At 42.6% G+C, this 21,725-nt stretch overlaps 1 protein-coding gene and 1 long non-coding RNA gene across 2 annotated transcripts in view; one reads left to right on the plus strand and one right to left on the minus strand.

Annotated features, from left to right (window-relative positions):
• The window catches only part of RAD54B (RAD54 homolog B), a 68,269-nt gene that overhangs the window by 45,151 nt on the left and 1,393 nt on the right, over positions 1-21,725 (minus strand). Inside the window, exons 2-3 of the mRNA XM_069854377.1 lie at positions 18,958-19,111; positions 18,092-18,266 (exon numbers count right to left, since the gene is read on the minus strand). Of these exons, the coding sequence (XP_069710478.1) occupies positions 18,092-18,266; positions 18,958-19,095 (313 nt within the window). The 5' untranslated portion in view covers positions 19,096-19,111. The remainder of the gene's footprint in view (positions 1-18,091; positions 18,267-18,957; positions 19,112-21,725) is intronic.
• On the plus strand, positions 77-21,540 carry LOC138719274 (uncharacterized). The gene is made up of 3 exons (XR_011337197.1): positions 77-366; positions 3,061-3,113; positions 21,354-21,540. It is a non-coding gene; the product is annotated as an uncharacterized lncRNA (long non-coding RNA).

Consider the following 21,725-nt stretch of genomic DNA (forward strand, 5'->3'; position numbering starts at 1 on the left):
AGCAACAATTGCTTTGTGCGGGGGGCGCGGGCGGCGCGCGCAGCCTCCCCCGCCCGCACCGCTTGCGCAGCGCCGGGTCCCGCGGAGCGAGGCTTCGCCCGCAGCCCTTAAAGAGGCCGCGGCTCCCCCGCCGCCCCCCGAGCCCCGGGACGGGGGATCGCCGGCAGAGCCACCGGGGCACAGCCCGCTCCTGTCATCGTACGTAACAGTCTGGTTTGATGAACGAGACGCGCGCTGGGCGTTTGTGATGTTTGCTCGGAAACCCCGCACCTTAAGCCAAGTCTTCATCTAAAAATGCGTGCGAGGCTTGGAAATGTCTGTGGTCTGAGCTAAACCAACAAGCCGCAAAAAGAAAAACCTGCAGAGGTAAGGAAAGGTGTTCTCAAATGCAAAAAAAAAGAAAAAAAAAAAGCAGAAACTAAGTTTGAAAAATGACGTACGCGACCATAAGAGTGCAGAGGGCGGAAACAACAAACACCATCTGAGATAGTGGCAACAGCTTCTCAAGCCTAACGTGTTCAGCCTTGAAAACAAGGGAGCCTGGAAGGGGGGGAAGGAAAGAGAAATCTAATTATAGTTTGAAATATCTTAAGGCTATAAAGATCTGGGTATAAACTTGTTTGCTCCAAGGGGAAAAAAAAAAACAAACCAGACACAGGCCTTGTTCCTGTTCAAAACAAGAAATTCAAACTAAACAAAGGGAGACTTTTAACTGCTAAAAATCAATTAGCATTTAGAATAACAAGCACGTTTGAAAACATTTCTGAGACTTGCCTTGTCGGTACCACCCAAGAAAACTGCAAGCAGTCCACTTTGCTGGGATTGCTTTCAAGCCAAGATTAAATAAAGCATTTTATGGTCTGAAGCCCCATTACACTAGAATTTGAGCAACAAAACACTCATGCGGTTAGAAGTAATGTATGAAAACCATCACTTTAAACGCTTAATCCTTCCCTATTTCCACATACTTTGCACTTTGCCACTATTACAAGTAGAAAGCTGATGGTTATCCTTTTTAATTTTTTAAAAAATATGTATGCACTTGGCTGTTCTTAAGTAACTGAAAAAAAAAAAAAGGAAAAATTAAAAGTGCCTCAGATAGTTGAGGCTGCAGCAGTATCAGAATTGAGATGCTACAGGCCAACCTACCCTGTACCCTCTGCTGTTGAAGCACTCATGCGCTGCCCAGGCTCTTGACTTTATAGTGACAGCAAGAAAGAAGTCAGCATTAGGTTGTGTGATTAAAGGCTCCTTGCCACAAAGAGTACAGGTGAACAGCGTGGCAGAGGAACCCCAGTAACCCAGATGAAGGAGACTGAGCCCTCAAGCCGGCTGCTCCCAGGGCTGTCAGAAACACCAGCAAGAGGCTCTCTCCAGATTGCCTTGGAGACAGAGTGTGCTACTGCCCACTAGGTATGGGACTCAAGATGCCATGAAAACTATTTTGAGATTACAGAAGGCACAGTACAGGATATTTAGAAGAAGAACAGAAGGCAAGAAAAAGGGGTACTGAAAGTGGTTTGGGACAGAACAAGCGTAGGAAAACACTGTGGAGAGAAGGGATAAAATGAGCCAGGTGCATGTAAACAGGTGACTGCTCAGCACAGTTGTCCAGCCAGGCCCTGCGCCTGATCACTGCAGTTTGTCTTATCTTCTTGTTAAACTGTATTTTTAACTATTTTCCTGGATGAAGGGAATCTCTACTCTGCATACATGACTGTGCATGCAACTGGAGCTGTACCGTGGGTCACAGGAGCCCAGGCACTTGGGTTTCCAGCAAGGATAGGCCGGAGCCCATGCATGCTGCCTGGATACAGAATCACAGAATCACAGAATCACCAGGTTGGAAGAGACCCACCGGATCACCGAGTCCAACCGTTCCTACCAAACACTAAACCATATCCCTCAGCACCTCGTCCACCCGTGCCTTAAACACCTCCAGGGAAGGTGACTCAACCACCTCCCTGGGCAGCCTGTTCCAGTGCCCAATGACCCTTTCTGTAAAGAATTTTTTCCTAACGTCTAGCCTAAACCTCCCCTGGCGGAGCTTGAGGCCATTCCCTCTTGTCCTGTCCCCTGTCACTTGGGAGAAGAGGCCAGCACCCTCCTCTCTACAACGTCCTTTCAGGTAGTTGTAGAGAGCAATGAGGTCACCCCTCAGCCTCCTCTTCTCCAGGCTAAACAACCCCAGCTCTCTCAGCCGCTCCTCATAAGGCCTGTTCTCCAGCCCTTTCACCAGCTTTGTTGCTCTTCTCTGGACTCTCTCCAGAGCCTCAACATCCTTCTTGTAGTGAGGGGCCCAGAACTGAACCCGTGTCAGTGAGTGATTGCTGGCAAACACCAAGCCAGACCAGCCAGCAAGGAGGCTCGAAAGCCAGGACCTGGTGTAGCTACGTGGCTGAGCCAGATACCAGACAGACCAAGTCTGAGATTTGGCTACTGGAGGGACCAAGACACCTAGGGATTGGCCCACTGGTAAGGTCATCAAAAATCTGGACCAGCTTCCTGAGTGACCCAGAGCAGGTCTGTGAGGCAACTGGGAGACCAGGGGATCCAGGGACCAGCCACTGATCAGAATAAGAACTGAAGACTACTTGCTGGAGGGATCCATATTGTATACATATGTACCTTCCAGGAACAGGCTTTCATCAGATACAGCCAGTGAAGGGAAAGGATGAGGCCATTGATGCTGCTCGTGTTCGCACAAGTGCTGCATTTGGGAATGCATCCTCAGCTTCACTGCAGGCTGGACCTGGCTGCAAGGAGCTGCAGCCATCACCTCTATAATGGGCTACCAGATGCAGCAGCTTCTAATCTAGACCTATCTCAATTTGTGTTACTTTATCACCTTACTGCCTAATGTTGCAAGAGAGACCAGGTTTCCACACTAATGCAATTATAGCAAAGTACTGCTAGAAGGATTTCTTTTGAGCAAGTGCTTGAAGGAATCAGTCTGATTACATACTGTTGTGCAGTAGTGTAAAATAACCTGTGTAAAAACAAAGCTGGCTGCCAACCAAGGGTTTTTCCTTCTTTTTTTCTTTGCCCTTTTTTAAACAGCTCTGTTCATCAGCCTAAGGTCATGTCAGTACCTGGATGAGAAGTCACAGGAGGTAAGAAGCCTGGAAGTTAATGTTTCATATAGACAACTTTGAGCTAAAACAATAGGTGCGGTCCCAAGACAATTACAAAAAAAAAAAAATGTTGCCGCAGTCCACCCTTCATCCTACACCTTCCACCAATGCCAGCACTTAGCAACACAGTGCACAGTCAGTTCAGGGAGATGATCCAGCTACAGACTAATCAATTTAATTTTTTGTTCTCTTGGCAGGCGTAGAGCTTAATAATTGGTTTAAGGCAACATAAATGTGGGACACTGCCAAACCAGGAATTTCCGCCTACTCTCAGCCCTGTCATGTTCCTGCCCCTTCACTGTGCTGATATGAGCACTCACAAATCTTCTGAGCAAGCCAGATCGGGGAGCTGATTTGTCTGCACCAGCAGTTCCCTGATGTAGTATGTCACAGGACAAGTAACCTGCATTTAGACTGGACATTAGAAAAAATTTCTTAACTGAAAAGAGTGGTGAAGAAGAGGCTACCCAGGGAAGTGGTGGAGTCTCCTTCCCTGAAGGCGTTCAAAAAAACATGTAGACGTGGCACTTCAAGACATGGCTTAGCAGGCAGGCATGGTGGTGTTGGGCTTACAGTTTGACTGGATGGTCTCGGAGGTCTTTTCCGACCTTAATGATTCTATGATCTATGAAAAGAAAGACATAGAATCTGAAGAAGCTTTTTCAGTCTGTATCATTATAGGAACATGGTTTGCAATGCACCCTACAAAAGCTTGTATCTGAGGGGACAATAAACCACAGGTAGCAGGAAATTCTGGTTGGTGCTGAAGAAAACAGTAATACATGCACCCATCACATCACCTTGCTGCTTTCTGTACCTCCTGTTTTAATCCTCATGCAAGGTACTTTGTATTTTTCCTTCATATTTTCAAGGTGGAATGCACTTGAATTCAGCATTCTCTTTAATTCATGTGATTCTTTCCTTTAAAAAAAAATCAAGATGCTTCCCAATTTAAACATTCACATTTACAAAACTAGTTTTCAACTGGGTGAAATCATAGAATCATAGAATAACCAGGTTGGAAGAGACCCACGGGATCATTGAGTCCAACCATTCCTATCAAACACTAAACCATGCCCCTTAGCACCTCGTCCACTCGTGCCTTAAACACCTCCAGGGAAGGTGAATCAACCACCTCCCTGGGCAGCCTGTTCCAGTGCCCAATGACCCTTTCTGTGAAAAATTTTTTCCTAATGTCCAGCCTAAATCTCCCCTGGCGGAGCTTGAGGCCATTCCCTCTTGTCCTGTCCCCCGTCACTTGGGAGAAGAGCCCAGCACCCTCCTCTCTACAACCTCCTTTCAGGTAGTTAAAGAGAGCCATGAGGTCTCCCCTCAGCCTCCTCTTCTCCAGGCTAAACAACCCCAGCTCTCAGTCGCTCCTCATAAGACCTGTTCTCCAGCCCCCTCACCAGCTTTGTTGCTCTTCTCTGGACTTGCTCCAGAGCCTCAACATCCTTCTTGTGGTGAGGGGCCCAGAACTGAACACAGGATTCGAGGAGTGGTCTCACCAGTGCCGAGTACAGAGGGAGAATAACCTCCCTGGACCTGCTGGCCACGCAGTTCCTGATACAAGCCAAGATGCCATTGGCCTCCTTGGCCACCTGAGCACACTGCTGGCTCATCTTCAGTCTGCTGTCAACCAACACCCCCAGGTCCCTGTCCTCCAGGCAGCTTTCTAGACAGACTTCTCCTAGTCTGTAGCACTGCATAGGGTTGTTGTGCCCCAAGTGCAGGACCCGGTACTTGGCCTTGTTAAACCTCATCCCATTGGACTCAGCCCAGCGGTCCAGCCTGTTCAGATCCCTTTGCAGAGCCTCCCTACCCTCCAGCAGATCAACGCTTCCACCCAGCTTAGTGTCGTCCGCAAACTTGCTAAGGGTGCACTCAATGCCTTCATCCAGGTCATTGATAAAGACATTGAACAGGACTGGACCCAGCACTGAGCCCTGGGGAACCCCACTTGTCACTGGCCTCCAGCTGGATTTCACACCATTTCCCACCACTCTCTGGGCCTGGCCATCCAACCAGTTTTCCACCCAGGAGAGTGTGCGCCTGTCCAGGCCAGAGGCTGACAGTTTCCGAAGCAGAATGCTGTGAGAAACTGTGTCAAAGGCTTTACTGAAGTCCAGGAAGACCACATCCACAGCCTTTCCCTCATCCAGCAGCCGAGTCACTTTGTCATAGAAAGCGATCAGGTTAGTCATCTTCAGGTTAGTCATCTTAGTTAGAAATCTGCATGTTTGGAAGCTCATGAAAAATGGAAGCTGTGAGAGTAGATGAGAGGATTTTTCTAGACAACGGTAAGTCAGCAGGATTACCCAAAAACTGAGTAACAGCCCCTTGCTAAGCTCGCAAAACTTCAACAGTTGGGAAATAAGACTCAAAACTACAGGTTATAGGTAAGCTCAGGTTTTTGCTGAGGAGAAGTGTAGAATAAAAAATAAAAATAAAAATTTTACAAATAGTGCATCCTGGAAAGCTATCAAGAGGTGAATGAATCACAGCTATTACACAGTCAGGGATTAAAATAACCAGAGGACTGTGAATTGCTGAAAAAGCTCAATGGGCCCAAATTTTACAAGTGACAGATTTGAATCATAGCCAATAACTGCATTAAGTGGCTCAAGGAAATTTAGGCACATTATGAGATAGGACACCCTGTAAAGAGGAAAGTCTCGAATTCAGGGGAGCATCCTGGAAGGAGGGAGAGGAAGGATCCTCTGTCATACAGAACAGAGGAAGAATTGCTCCATGACAGACTTAAAAAATATTTAAAAAAACCAAAGACAAAAAAAACATTTGAGAGAATTCACCTATCTTGAAAAGCGTAGTTTGGATAAGACAGCAAACTTGAATGTTGAAGGGAGTGACACTGGCTTAAGTGATTCAGGCTGGGACCCCCCTAGTGCAAAAAATATGAAGTTAACAGATAAAAGGACTGCTGCACTCTTTGAGGGTGCTCTGCCCACAAAGTGGCAGCCCCAGAATAAGTCTGAAGCACATCTGTTCTTATTCAATAATGTGCAAGCAAGCTAGCTCTGCCAAGACCTGGGTTTAGCTCACCTAAGAGCCTGAAAATCGTAAGAATAAGAGGACAATTGCAAGATTTGAATCAAAGCTGAAGTGAAACCCCCATGTCCCTGTGCTTATGAGAAACGGTAAGAAGCTTCAGCAGCTAAGATGGCCCTCGTTACACATCACTGAATATACTGGGTATACTGGCAGCGGAAACATTTGGCAGGCATCAAGACAGTTGCTCACTCTTGCAAATGAATTTAGCAGCTGCATAAGATGACTTGAGAGTGTCTATAGGTAGTAAGGGCTGCAAAAGTTCCATTAGGTCATCATATAGTCCTCTGTACTGACACAACAGCAAGACGGTGCCAAGACATTTGAGCTGCCTGTTTAAGAACCTTCTGCAAAGAGTGGGTGAGAAAAGTTTTCAACTCCAAAGGTCTCTCACAGGGACAGCTGTTTCATGGGTGATTTCCAAAATTAAGAGTTGGAGGCATTATTCATTATGGAGAGCATTGAGGGTGACAGTTTTGTAAGCCAAAAGTTGCAAGAAGACTTCCCCTCAAAGCACACAGTACTTAAATACATTTTCTCCAGACTTTTTATAAATAATCTTAGCTCATTTAAATTGTGTTTAAAGTAGCTTTCACTTGATTTTTTTTCGTTTTCATCAACACATTCACTGTCCATTTTGCACTTTCTCGTTCCTATCCTTGCTGTACCTGAACCTCTGAGACTGCACCTTTCCTTTCTTCCCCACAGTTACTGCTAAATCTCTGTCCTGCATTGAAGAGGAGGGAACAAGGGGAAGTTTTAACTCTTTTTTTTTTTTCTGCATCTATTTCTGTCATCACCATCTAGCACATATTACCTCCTAAAAGCTAATGGTTCTTGGAACTGCTGCAAGAACAAGGGTGCCTGTATCTCATGACAAGCATAGAAAACACAAACCATAACAATGTATTTATTACCTTTACACCATTCTCTTGAAACTAGCCCAAATTCCACATGGTCTGCTCCAGAGATCTTACCAAATAGAATTCCAAGCATAAAAGCAAACTACGCTTCTGTCCTCTCTGCTGATTGTAACACATTGCCTCAACATTTAACCCACTGAAATGAACAATACTTGAATTAGACAACTAAAATGCCCCTCATGCCAAAAGTTAAAGAATTTAGCTCCATCTCAGTCTGACATTCCAGGGCCCACACAGTCAGATTCACAACCGTCCTTCAAACTAAAGTTAGGCTTAAAGCTACAGGATTCTAAATTATAATACTAGGTGACTGTAAAGTACCATGAATTAGCTCTTTGCTTTCCAAGTCACGACCTCAAAAAAAGAAAAGATAATAGAATCATTCTTTATAAATTCAGAAGTGTGTCCAGTTCCTAATACATGGTTCTATCTTCTCTGAGCCTCTCTTCCAACAAGCTTTTTGATGACTGATCAAAAGCGGCTGAAAAACACAGAAAGATTAAAAGCATGATTTTCTCAGGATGTTTTGCTTAAATTCTTAAATGCCCGTTAGCCTCTAGAAGAAGAAACGGTGCAAGAGAAGCCAAGTTTCTGCAATTCTCCCATCTTTCGGAGATCATACTTTTAAGTACTAACCTCAAAATACTTCTCCATGCAATACTTCCTGCATTTGACATAGCAGCAGTTTTCTACGTTCTTCTAATTTTGGTAAGCAGATACTTTGAGGACAGTGAGATAACCATCTTATCACTGTTTTGTTGAACTTAGGAGAGTCATATTGTGACAAAGCTTCTGTTTCAGGGGAAAACTTAAGGCCCAAAAGCTGGGATTGAACTCTAGTTATGCTGGCATGGCAACAAAGGGGATCCAAATAATGAGAATAGACACAGAAAGGTTTGACTACTATCGTTGAAGGGATGCAGGGCAAGTCTGTAATAATACACATGACGGCTCAAAACTCCCTTCCAGTTCCCTTTAATAAAGCACTTCCTGTACCTCCACCCAAGAGCTACATAATCTCCATCTTCCCTTAAATCCACCTTCATATCTACTGGGGACAGGAGAGTTGGGAGAGGAAAAAAAAAAGGCAAAAAAGTCCACACACACCTCAAACCAGGACCTTCCAAAGGGTGGAAGAGTGGGAAAAAAAACCCTAACATTCAAGAAATTCCAAACAGCACTGTATTTCTCTTTTGGCTGTCTTCACTCCTTACACACTTGCACAGCCTGATAATAAATTTTGCTGATCAAGAACAAAATAAGAAGGAACCATGTGTACAATTTCCCTCAGCATGAATGAGGAAGATGAAATAATTATTACTGCTAAACCTGAATCCCTGCAAATACTTTCTATATAGAGTATTTCCTTAGTTCCTCATTTTTAAAACTGCGATAGCGGATAATTTAGTTTTATATATATTGCAGACTACATACCGTGCGTTTGCATGCAACTCCTGGGACCTAAGTTGTAATAAATATATTGGGATGGTAAGTTCATTTCCCAGCATGTCACCTGCCACCCCTTTATATCTGCATTTTAAACAACAGATCTCTGTCTCTGCACAAGGAAGAGTATTTAAGTCTTTTTTTTCTTGTTTACAAATTTTAATCTGCAATAACTAAACAACTTGAAGAAAAGCGCATAAAAAATATTATGCATACATGCAGCGCAGCTCTCTGCAATAGCAGATGCATCACAACTCAAAAGTAATTCACATTTTTTTCACTGTAAGAAAAGAAATGACAGTTCCATTCAATGGGTGAGTTACTACTGCAAAACTTCTACTTTAATCCCTCCTACTTTTTGGAAAACCTTGAATATCTCACATCTAATACAATTCTGATTTTCTTTGTTTTCTGACACTTCCAACTGCTGGTTTCCTTCCCCTCTCCTTCATTACCTCCATTAATTCAAATACAGATACCAGAGCACACATAACTAGGACAAAAGAAAAGTATATTTTCACTGTCAATTCACTGCCCTTTTCTCAAATATACGAGCATCCAAGTTACAGCATCTATCATTATATAGAGCCTAGTTATTCACATGACAGCAAGATATGATTATATCAAATTATAAGTTATGTTGTATTAACTGTGGAAATATCACACTAGAATTATGCTAGTTTGGATTTGTTTTACAACAGCCTATTATACTGCACAGCAGATGGTTACCCTGCCAGGAAAGCAGCCTCACAGTCACTGAACGTTATATGATATGGTGCCTTTGGTGGTGAAGCTGATACAAGTCCCTTCTTCCTATATCACTTTTGGTTGCTAATTCTGCTACCACAGACTTACCATTTAGCTAGCAGGCAGCCCAAATTCAAGACAACTAATACTGGTTGGAGATGGCAACTCCAACAAGCTAGTGTCTCCCTAAGCATACTGTACTGTCTTGCTTGCTTTCAGTCTACAGCAACTGACTCCCCATTATCTGACTATTGCTACAATCCAATAATGGTTTCTCATCAGACTTTAAAACTAAAGAAGTAGGAAATTTGTGGCTGCTGCATTTGATGCTTCTGAGCACAGAAACAGAGCCCTTGAGGACAGTATTCTATTCAGTACGTAGCTCTGGTTACTATCACACAGAAGGTGATGAATCTATAGAAAGAGGAAGACAAAAAAAACCTCAACCAACCCTGAAAAACCCTGAGGCGTCAAGACAACAAGAAATGTCAGACCAAAGAACCTCTGTTTTTTAAGTCCAGAGAGTTTGAACACTTTAAGATTACAGTAGTAAAGTTAGTTGTCTGAAATGTTCTTGCTACCGTACCATCTCCATGCATAACTGCACACAATGCATGACCACAGCCTAGGGGAACTCTGAGTGTGCATAATCAGCTGGGGAAATGCTAGGGAAGCTCTTATGCCAGCAGCAGAGTAGAAGACATCATCTCATATCCCAGGGAAGAGCACCAAGCAAAAGGTGGTGTCCTCAGGAGATGCCTGAGCATCTCAAAACTACACACCAGAAAACACAAACCACGTAAGACTAAATAAAAACTGAACTGTCAGTGAGAAGTCGACCTGCCACGTGTCAGCTGCTGTGCAGTGGGGTACTGGGCCAATAGGTGACCATTTGCATGTATGCTCACTATGACTGTATAAATGAACAGTTCTGGAACAAGAGTCAGATCAGAGAAACAGTCAATTTCTCTTCTGCTACCTTTACATCAAACTAGTTTTCTTAACCAATACCCATCTCCAGAGATGAGCTGATCAAACAGGTACAGATGAACCTAAACAGTGAAGAAGCTCTCCTGAATTTAGAAATAGACAGCTTGTCAATTCATTTGTCTGTTCACTAATATAAACTATTCTTTCTATAACACAGCAGAGAAAAGGAGGTAATTTTAAATCATGAAGAGCTAGCATAGCAATTTGATATCATTTCTTATTCAAAATAATAACAAAATTTACAATTGTAAAATCTAACTTGCAAACAATGCACTAATAAATTATTTGCACTCAAGCATCCAGTAACACCTTAGTTCTATGTAGTTGTACTAAGGTGCACTTGGTAATTAATCAAAACTACAGATGTTTATGCAGTATCTTCTACCCAAAGACTTAACTGCTTTAACAACTGGTATTTGAGGAGTGCACTGAACTGCAGCTGTACATACAACTCCACTACTAAAACAGACAGACAGCAAAAATACTCCTGTCTAAAGTATCTTTTCTAGTACACTCTGTGAAGTGCAACAATAGAAATTGCAGGTAATATTTCTATTTTTTCAGATATACAAGTAATTCTAGAAGTAATACAGTTCATTATGAGATGGCAGGGCAGAAGCCCAAGTAGGCAGTTGGACTGAAATTACACAATACCATAAAACACTGAAAACACCATTTTTCAGTCCTGTGATTTAAAGTAATGGGCAATTGATTGCTGCTGTCATAAATGAATGTAAAGTGGATCTTCTTTTATAACACTTAAATTATTTGGTTAAGAGGATTTTGCATACATATCAGGTGACAGGAGATACTAGACTAACCGGTAACAGTGTTCTAGAAAGCTGAAGGGGCCAGCAAACATTACTATTATGAAAAATAAAACTGACTTAAATGAGTCTAAACCTTATAGCCTAATGTACTCAGTAAACATTAACATTCCATGGAATTGAGAAAAATTATACCCAAATCTATATGCAGATAATAAATACAATTAATATCATAGGTATGAAAAACATTCAGAAACATCTGTCAAGTTACATAGGGTAAGCACATTAAACCTCTTATGAAATACAGTTACAATCTGTCTTCACTGTTAGCTCAAAGGTAGTATTTGAGTATGACTTCTTAAAAAGTTCCTCTTGGAAGAAGCATTAACAGATGTTAGTGATGGATGAAAGACAAAATACTGCTGAACCAAAGCCAAACAATAGGAGAACTGTAATAGAATGAAACTCTGTATCCAGCTTTTCTGTTCACCTACATCAGGTTCAAACAATGAAATCTTAGCAACTAGAGTGTTGTGTCTAAGTGTGGAGGTGAAGGAGCTATTCATCTCCACAGAGAATATAAGCCCAAAGGAAAAACAGGGCATTCTCCTAGTTTAAAACCTAGATTAAAAATACCAACATATAGCAAGCTGTAAACTCAGATAAGTATAAATTAAATTCACTACATAGGTTTTATACAACTAAATTTAACAATTGAGATAGAGAAATATATATTTTTTAAAAGTTAAATTGAAAAAGGCAGTGTAGGTTCTAGTCAGTCCTGCTTCCTAACAACACCAAGGAAATATTTAGGATAGTTCAGAGGTTCACAATCTGTCAATTGCTTCTTCAAATGCAAATTATCCATATTTTTTCATTACTGTTAAAAGGACTTCAGAATGTAATGAGAAAGCCAAGCACTTTTAAGACCTGCAATAATACCCTTCCGAACACATTATGATTTAGTTTTCAATTACTCTTGAACCATTTAGGAATGTTAAAATAACTTTCATTTTTAGAGAGTGTGCAGACTTATCTCACAGAATTCTCTGGAGGCATGTGAGAAAAAGCACTAATGACAAAGTCAAAGAAATTACCTCCCCTCCTTGTATCTGTTGTCAGCATCAACAAGCGCTATGTTCTGAATACAAAAAAAAAAAAATAACAAAGAGATTGCCATGTTCTTTGCCTCTTAAAAACAAGCAAATGCTGACTCATAAAGCAGTAGTAAAGTTAACTTTCCTACAAATATATGTATTTATGGAAACATCATTTTCCAGTATTTATGAATCATCATAATCGTGATTAGTGAACTACCAGCTGAACAGCATGTTCAGTATTTTACAACGCAAACCCTGATGTCACCCCATCTGTCTTAAAATTACAACAGATAGGTAGGTTTCACACTACAACAGTTGCTACAATCTTATTAAAACCTCTTTAGAAACATCTCATCTTACAGAACTCCAGAGTCCCTTTCATTTTATTAGTGAAATTCTAGGCAATTTTGCAAAGAAGCCTAGATAAGCAAGATTTTTTTAAGCCAAATATGCTATAATTTTTAGATCAATGCTGTCTAATCAAATCCTTACTTGTCTGCTCCAGGAAATGGACACCATGTGTCAGATAAGAAGGTTTTTTTGAAAGAATGCACAGCATTTTCAGGGCTGGGTTTCAGAAAGATTAACTCTATGAACAGTGCAGTTGTCCAGTGGTCCACAGGTGTTTCACAAGAATTCAATGGAAACTGGGGGTTTTATTTACACATTCCACTGCTGCACTGGACACCCGAACACAACAGCTTCAAGCATAATATATTGCCTATCATCTGCATTAAATGATTTGGACACAATAAACCAAAATAATACATGCACACAGACCTTTTCAATCTGTAAATTATTTTAATGCCCCTTTAACTGTGAATGCTTCCATGGCTGCAGAGACTGGCAGTCAGATATAATTTCATTACAATATTACTAATAATAAAAATCCCAAACTGACTCTGGCTTTCACAACTGATTTCCATTACCTCTGAATTTCATACCAAAACCAGCTTTGACAAAACAATTTCATTTCACACTATGAAGGAGTTATTGTTTACACAATCTACGTAATTGCTACATTAGCTGTAATGAATGGCAGACAAAAGTGACATAAACGGCAGAAGCAGTCTTGGAAAGTATAAGTTGTTAAGAAATTACTTAAGATTTAACGAAGCCTCAATGCAGGATTGTTTTCACAGTGCTTGCATCACCAGTATGACGACCATAGCATTGCAATTAGATATCTTTACTTTATATCACATTTCATCGTAGTTTTACAAAGACTTGCAGCGTTACTCCAGTTCTACACACATGGAGAGGCTTTGGCACAAAATAGCTTGTTCAGTCACTCAGAAAGCTAACACCACAACATCAACAGAAACAGCTCACCCAGTCTCACTCCACAACTTTTTGGTTATTCTTTCTGACATCATCACAGTGAACTCATACCAGCTGCACCCAGAAATCATGCTAATGAAAAATCACTTAGTGTATTTTCCACCTCATGACATTTTTTGTTGGGAAGACTGCTTATTTCCCCTCCAGCCAACAGGAAGATTATTTTGGAAATAAATCCACAAGTTACCTTTCAAGTGTGCTGCTAGACAGAACCAGCAGATACAAATTTTGCAGATGTACCTACAGGGAAGCAGGATCACTCAAACAACTTATCCCACACACACTGAAAATTTTCTGCAAGTATGAGCATTGTCAGAAGAGGCAAGCAGAGAGGCCAGAACCCATGCATACTGCCTGGACACATATGACAGTGTGTGACCGCTAGCGAACACCAAGCTGGACTTACTGGCAAGTAGGATAAGAATGAGAGCAGCCATGTGCCTGGGCCAGATACTGGAGAGACCAGAGAGTCTGAGATTTGGCTGCTGGAGAGACTAGAAAGTCTGAGCAAATTACTAGACAGACCAGGACCTGTCAGGGTTGGCTACTCGTAAGTCTAGCTAGGTCCATGGCAGCCTGGCAGTTTCGCTTCTGTTTGGCTTCCAGATTTAGCAGCTCTTATCACAAACAAAAATAAATAGAGCTCTGCTAAAGCCTTCTGAATTATAATTCCAACCATTATGGAATCAAAGTGACAAGCAGTCACAAAATGCTCTTTTAAAACTCCAGACTCATTACAAAACGTATTATCAATTCAATGAATCCTGAAACAAAGAGAAAGATCATTATAACTGTAAATAATTATAAGGAAAAAAAACCTGTGTTTTGAATGAATAAGTGTACACACATGAATGAAGAAGGAAGAAGAATTCGATTAATGCCTGGCTCTGAGTCTGGTGTGAGGAGAGGGGCTTTGGCTTCTTTGATCATGGGGTGCCTCACACACCCCCAGGCTTTCTTGCTAAGGATGGGACATGTGTGTCTCCTAGGGGGGCTAAAGCCCTTGCTAAAAACCTAGCTAAGCTCATAAATCGAGCTTTAAACTAGATGTGAAGGGGGAGGGGGTTGAGCCCAGGCTAGACAGGAACAAGCCTGGACGTGGGGCAATGGTGATTGGGAGAGGGTGTGCTGGTGAGGACCACCAGGACATCACCATAAAAAAAGTGGGGGAGAACACACCTGGGGGTGCTAAGGGAAATACAGGCACTCTGGCACTAGCTACTCCAGTTACCAGGCAATTGGGAATGAACTCTGTTCCCTCTAAGAGGGCTGAAGGCTCGGCAGCTCAGCTGAAGTGCATTTACACCAATGCACACAGCATGGGGAATAAGGAAGAGCTGGAAGCTGTTGTAGGGCAAGGAGCCTATGATGTCGTTGCCATCATAGAAACATGGTGGGACGACTCATATAACTGGAGTGCAGCTATGGTGGGGTACAAACTCTTCAGGCGGGATAGGAAGGGTAGGAGAGGAAGCGGGTAGCCCTCTTTGTAAGGGAGGACTTGGACACCGTTGGGATGGATTGTGGCGATGAGGAGATTGAGTGACCCAGCCAAGGAGAAGCAGCTGATAAGCTCTTCTAGAAACAGCTGGGGTTAATCTCTAGATCAATGCCTCTCATTCTTGTGGGAGACTTCAATCTTCCTGATATCTGCTGGAAGTACAATAGAAGAGAAATGAAGCAGTCTAGGAGGTTCCTGGAGTGCGTGGAAGACAACTTCCTTGCACAGCTGGTGAATGAACCAACAAGGGAGGGTGCCCTCCTGGACCTGCTGTTTGTGAACAGAGAAGGCCTTGTGGGAGATGTGGCAGTAGGTGGACACCTAGGACAAAGTGATCATGAGATGATAGTGTTTTCTGTTCTAGGTGAAGTGAAGAGGGTGGTTAGCAGGACAGTAGCATTAAATTTCCAGAGGGCAGATTCTGAACTCTTCAGAAGGCTGGTTGGCAAAGTCTCATGGGAGACAGTACTTAAGGGCAAGGGAGCCCATGAGGGCTGGGAGCTCTTCAAAAAGAAAATCTTAGCAGCTCAGGAGAAAGCCATCCCCATGTTCCGGAAAAAAAGCCAGCAGGGGGAAAAAACAGCTTGGTTGAACAGAGAGATCTTGAGTGATATCAGGAAGAAGAGAAACATTTATGGGCTCTGGAAGAGGGGACAGGCCTCTTGGGTGGACTACAGGAGGGAAGTGAGATTGTGTAGAGAAAAAATCAGAAGGGCTAAGGCTCAGCTAGAAATCAGATTGGCAAAGTCTGTGAAAGATAGCAAAAAATCCTTCTATAAATATATAAATAATAAAAGGAGGACTAGGGAGACCATACAGTCCCTATTGGACGCAGAAGGAACAACAGTGACCGGGGATGAGGAAAAGGCTGAGGTACTTAATGCCTTCTTTGCCTCAGTCTTTAATTGTAAAGAAAGTTGTTCCGTCTGTGTACAAACCCAGGAGCTAGAGGAGCAAAATGAGGCTCCCATGATCCAAGAGGAGGTGGTCAGAGCCTTGCTAGCCCGACTAGACACCCACAAGTCTATGGGGCCGGATGGGATTCATCCAAGTGTATTGAAGGAGCTGGCAGATGTGATGGCCAAACCCCTTTCCATCATCTTCCAGCAGTCCTGGAAGACTGGGGAAGTTCCACTGGACTGGAGGCTGGCTGATGTTGTGCCCATCTACAAGAAGGGTCGCAGGGAGGACCCAGGGAACTACAGGCCTGTGAGTCTGACCTCAGTGCCAGGGAAAGTCATGGAGCAGGTGATCTTGAGTGCTATCATGAAGCACATGCAAGAGAACTGGGTGATCAGGCCAAGTCAACATGGGTTCACAAAAGGCAGGTCTTGCCAAACTAACCTGATCGTCTTCTATGACAAAGTGACTCGGCTGCTGGATGAGGGAAAGGCTGTGGATGTATCTTCCTGGACTTCAGTAAAGCCTTTGACACAGTTTCTCACAGCATTCTGCTTGAGAAACTGTCAGCCTCTGGCCTGGACAGGCGCACACTCTCCTGGGTGGAAAACTGGTTGGATGGCCGGGCCCAGAGAGTGGTGGGAAATGGAGTTAACTCCAGCTGGAGGCCAGTGACAAGTGGGGTTCCCCAGGGCTCAGTGCTGGGTCCAGCCCTGTTCAATGTCTTTATCAATGACCTGGATGAAGGCATTGAGTGCACCCTTAGCAAGTTCGCAGATGACACTAAGCTGGGTGGAAGTGTTGACCTGCTGGAGGGTAGGGAAGCACTGCAAAGGGATCTGAACAGGCTGGAACGCTGGGCTGAGTCCAATGGGATGAGGTTTAACAAGGCCAAGTACCGGGTCCTGCACTTGGGGCACAACAACCCTATGCAGTGCTACAGACTAGGAGAAGTCTGTCTAGAAAGCTGCCTGGAGGAGAGGGACCTGGGGTTGTTGGTTGACAGCTGACTGAACATGAGCCAGCAGTGTGCCCAGGGGGCCAAGAAGGCCAATGGCATCTTGGCTTCTATCAGAAACGGTGTGACCAGCAGGTCCAGGGAGGTTATTCTCCCTCTGTACTCGGCACTGGTGAGACCACTGCTCGAATCCTGTGTTCAGTTCTGGGCCCCTCACCACAAGAAGGATGTTGAGGCTCTGGAGCGAGTCCAGAGAACAGCAACAAAGCTGGTGAAGGGGCTGGAGAACAGGCCTTACGAGGAGCGGCTGAGAGAGCTGGGGTTGTTTAGCCTGGAGAAGAGGAGGCTGAGGGGAGACCTCATTGCTCTCTATAACTACCTGAAAGGGGGTTGTAGAGAGGAGGGTGCTGGGCTCTTCACCCAAGTGACGGGGGACAGGACAAGAGGGAATGGCCTCAAGCTCCGCCAGGGGAGATTTAGGCTGGACATTAGGAAAAAATTTTTCACAGAAAGGGTCATTGGGCACTGGAACAGGCTGCCCAGGGAGGTGGTTGTTTCACCTTCCCTGGAGGTGTTTAAGGCACGAGTGGACAAGGTGCTGAGGGGCACGGTTTAGTGTTTGATAGGAATGGTTGGACTCGATGATCCGGTGGGTCTCTTCCAACCTGGTTATTCTATGATTCTATGAATTGAGCCAGTTCAGCTCTGGTGCTACACTAGAGTTAGCAACCCGTGCTTCAAACTTGAGTGCCCACTGGAGACACTGCAGAAAACAGCTCAGATCTTGCATTGAACAAAAGAAACCCTCATGAATTCTGAAAAATGTGAATCCACTCAAAGCAGTTAGCATCCTCTGCATGAGGCCAACGAGGTCTCCAAGTTACACCACTTTTCCACTATTTAGGGAATCCCAGCTCTGATCATCATAATACTCTAGATTACAGGGACTTGACTATAGTACTCTTCTGGAAGACAGACACCTGAGTCACAGCAATACCAACTGACTTCTAAAACATATACTTTGTTCCTTTTCTTGTTTAAAAAAATCACTCAATATTTGTTTCTTTTGCTCTCTACCCAGTAGAACACTAAATAATGCCACCACAGAATGACCCTTGTATTAGTATTTCATAAAAGTTTAGTAAGTAGTGCATCATTCATAAACTCTAAAATTCTCTTACGATACAAGGCAGTAAATAACAAAGAGCATCTTACCAGTTTGGGGCATATTTACCATTTTCATTTCCACCTTGTTGCACTTATTAATGCTGAAACATGCTTTTGCAGTCTTTACTTTTCCAGCTGACTCCACAGACTGTGAAAACTTTGCATTTTGATTCTGGCTGTATACTTTAGAAAGCAATGAAGTACTTCTCTCTATCTCATCTACCTGCTAAAGAGAAACAAGTTCACAATAGCATCTCCTTCACGCAGTTGAAAAGAAATGGAGGAAAGAGCAACGAGAAGTGATCCTAATAGATGCTAATCTTCATTATCAAACTATCAACACATGTATATACATCCCTACACAAATATGTGCATCCCACTGTTGAAAGGGAAAAGCACATTCACACAACACCAAACACCACTTGTGCAAGTAGTTTATGAACTGAATGCAATAGAATTCTTCACAGATAAAATCAATACAAACGGTGATGCCTTTTTTGGTTAGTATTAAAGGTTTCAGAGAAAGTTCCTTGCAGCAAAACTGCAGCTCAATGTACTGACATTTCATTACTATCTTGCGTTTTTTAACTGCTTTTGCCAAAGCATTCCAAATACCTGAACCCAACGAAGTCTACTCCAAGCTGCAATTCATACTTCAGCTACACTGAGAATTGTATTTGGACTTAATACAACTACATTTATTTATTCGAAAAGAAGTTTTTCTGCATCCACTTCTCAGAGTGAGAAAAACACACCTGAGAAGTAAGATCAAACGTAGTTAGAGCAAAGATGTCAAAATCTGTTCTGAACAGAGTGATAATTTAGGCAGGGACTGTTTGTGGCGAGTGCAGATGCTATCTTTTAGTAACAACACTGTACAAAAAATAGTCTTTTCAGTGCACTGTTCAGTTTACCTCCTTTAATTTCATTTCTTGGTCCATCTCCTCAGTTTCACTCTTGAGACAAACTGTGATACTTTTTCCTGGTGGGATAAACCTTGGCTTTTTGGCTGCGTTTCCCAGCACTTGACTGGGAGCTGCTGATCGCCTCATATTTAGTTGTGCTTCTCTGGAGGGTGGAGATGAAGGAAGGAAGCAGATAAAGACAACAGTAGAGAGAATAGGCTTTAAATATAAAAATATATCCATAGATAACAATATAACTACTATTTTAAAACAAAAGATAGCATAAAAAAATTAAATAATAACCTTAATTCACATATTACAACTTAAGAAAAAGAAAAGCAGTACTGTCACAATGCATTGTTTAAGTACAAATGACCAACTACAGCAAATCCTGCAGTTGAACGCCTCATTTTTTTCATCTGAAAAGCCAAGAGTGCAGTTCTCAATAGCAAGAAAGGCTCTGGAGATATACAATGCAAGTTTTTACATCAGTTGATGAAAAGAATTACATGAGTTGATGAAAAGAATGGCAATTTGAAACAGAATAAACTATTCTAAAAACTTAAACATAATTCTGAGGGGCCCATTGTTAAAGTACAGTAAACAATGAATGTTGAAGGTATTTTCATACCTGGGAGTACCACTTTGTATTAAACAGTCAATTATACTGTTCATTCAGATTCACTGGAATATGATTAGGATTCAGCAGAAAACTATCTCAAAATTACAGTGGAGATTATCACTCCATGTTATGTCCGCTTGAACAGTGGGAGGAACATATTATAGGTTTTCCTGCGAAGTGCAAACCCATTATTCCCTTTACACAGGCTCAGGACAAAACCAAACACACACCATTGTTAATATGACAAAGCATACTTGCAATCGCTAGAATAACAAGTTAATAAATCTTAATACTTCCAAGTAGTAGAAACAAAACAAAATTCCAATAGAATAACTTCACAGCTGGAATGATGAAGCATGGTACGGCAACTTACAGAACAGACTTCAGTTTAATTCTCCACTAATTCACAGACTGTTTATTTTAATTGATCCTCTCAACTATTAGATAAAAATAAGCCATAAAACGGGTTGCAGACACAAACTTCTTTGCCTTTCTACCATCGTGAAAGCATGTTTGCATCCTGTTGCTACAGCCAGTGTTTCTGCCCTTTTTTGACACCACTCTGCACTCCAGTGGCTTACAAGAGCACAACCACCTTTCTGAGATTTGCTCAGTAATAATAGATTATCTTTTGAATACTTTCCAAACACATAGATATATGAGCACTATCTCTTCTATATCTGCACATTTAGCATATATATGATGCTGTTACTAGATGTAAATCTTAATGGCAAAACGGCCTGAACTGCTATCACTTCCATTGTGGCTGTTATTAAAAATACAAAGAAAGAGGCCTCTGGCTGCATCAACAGGACTTCACATAAGGATAAGCCTACTTGACAACAGTATTAACATATGATATTCAGTTAACTGTGCAATAAGGGAACAGCTTGGTTATTGGAATAGGAGTACCTGCAGCATAACCAGGCAGTCACTGTGAAAGCCACAAAGGGGTCAAGAACCTTAGAATCATAGAATCATTAGTTAAAAAAGACCTCTAAGATTGTCAAGTTCAACCATCATCCCAATACCACCATGCCTACTAAACCATGTCATGAAGTGCCACACCTGCATGGCTTCTGAACATCTCCAGGGATGGCAACTCCACCATTTCCCTGGGCAGCTTCTTCCAATGCCTCACCACTCTTTCAATAAAAAAAATTTTCCTGATATCTGATCTAGCACAACTTGAGGCCATTTCCTCTCTTCCTATCATTTGTTACTTGGGAGAAGAGACCAACACCCACCTTGCTACAACCTGCTTTCAGGTAGTTGTAGAGAGCGATGCCTCCTCCAGACTCAACAACACAGTTCCCACAGCCACTCCTCATAAGACTTGCTCTCCAGACCCTTCACCAGCTTTGTTGCCTTTCTCTGGACACACTCTAGCAACTCCATGTCCTTATTCTGAGGGACCCAAAAATGAACACAGTATTCGAGGTGTGGCGTCACCAGCACCAAGTACAATGGGAAGATCCCCTTCCTACTCCTGCTGGCTGCACCATTTCTGATACAAGCCAGGAAGCTGTTGGCCTTCTTGGCCACATGGGCACACTGCTGGCTCATGTTCAGCTGCTGTAAACCAGCGACCCCATGTCCTTTCCCACCAGGCAACTTTCCAGCCACACTTCCCCAGCCCTGTAGTGTTGTGTGGGGTTGTTGTGACTGAAGTGCAGGACTCGCACTTGGCCTTGGCAGATTATGAGTGCCAGCACTGGCCACAGCCATTTTCAGGTGCCATGGGAATCTGAACAAGTTCTCTAACCAATCCTATCTTGCACAGTGACACCTGGGAAGACAACTCAGGACACCCCACAGCTCTACATGACGACTACAAGTAACATGCTTGAACTGTTACACCAACCCCTGCCCACTTCAGTTCTAGAGCTTATCATATCTCCTGTGGAACAGAGGACCTGTGTAATTCATAAACAGTATGTATCTGTGATTAAAGCATTTTGATTTCCAAATGCATTTGATCTCTGCACCATCATTTCATCTTAAACCACAAAACCAGACCAATCAAAATATTTCTAAATTATGAAGAAACTTAAAGCTATGATCCTTGATAACTCCCTAACTGTTAAGAACGTGTAAGACTATTACCTGTATTACCTACTTACAACTACAAAATAAAACTTGTGGTTTTGTGCTT

This window comes from Phaenicophaeus curvirostris, chromosome 3 (assembly GCF_032191515.1).
Source record: "Phaenicophaeus curvirostris isolate KB17595 chromosome 3, BPBGC_Pcur_1.0, whole genome shotgun sequence".
In the NCBI taxonomy this organism is placed as follows: Eukaryota; Metazoa; Chordata; class Aves; order Cuculiformes; family Cuculidae; genus Phaenicophaeus; species Phaenicophaeus curvirostris.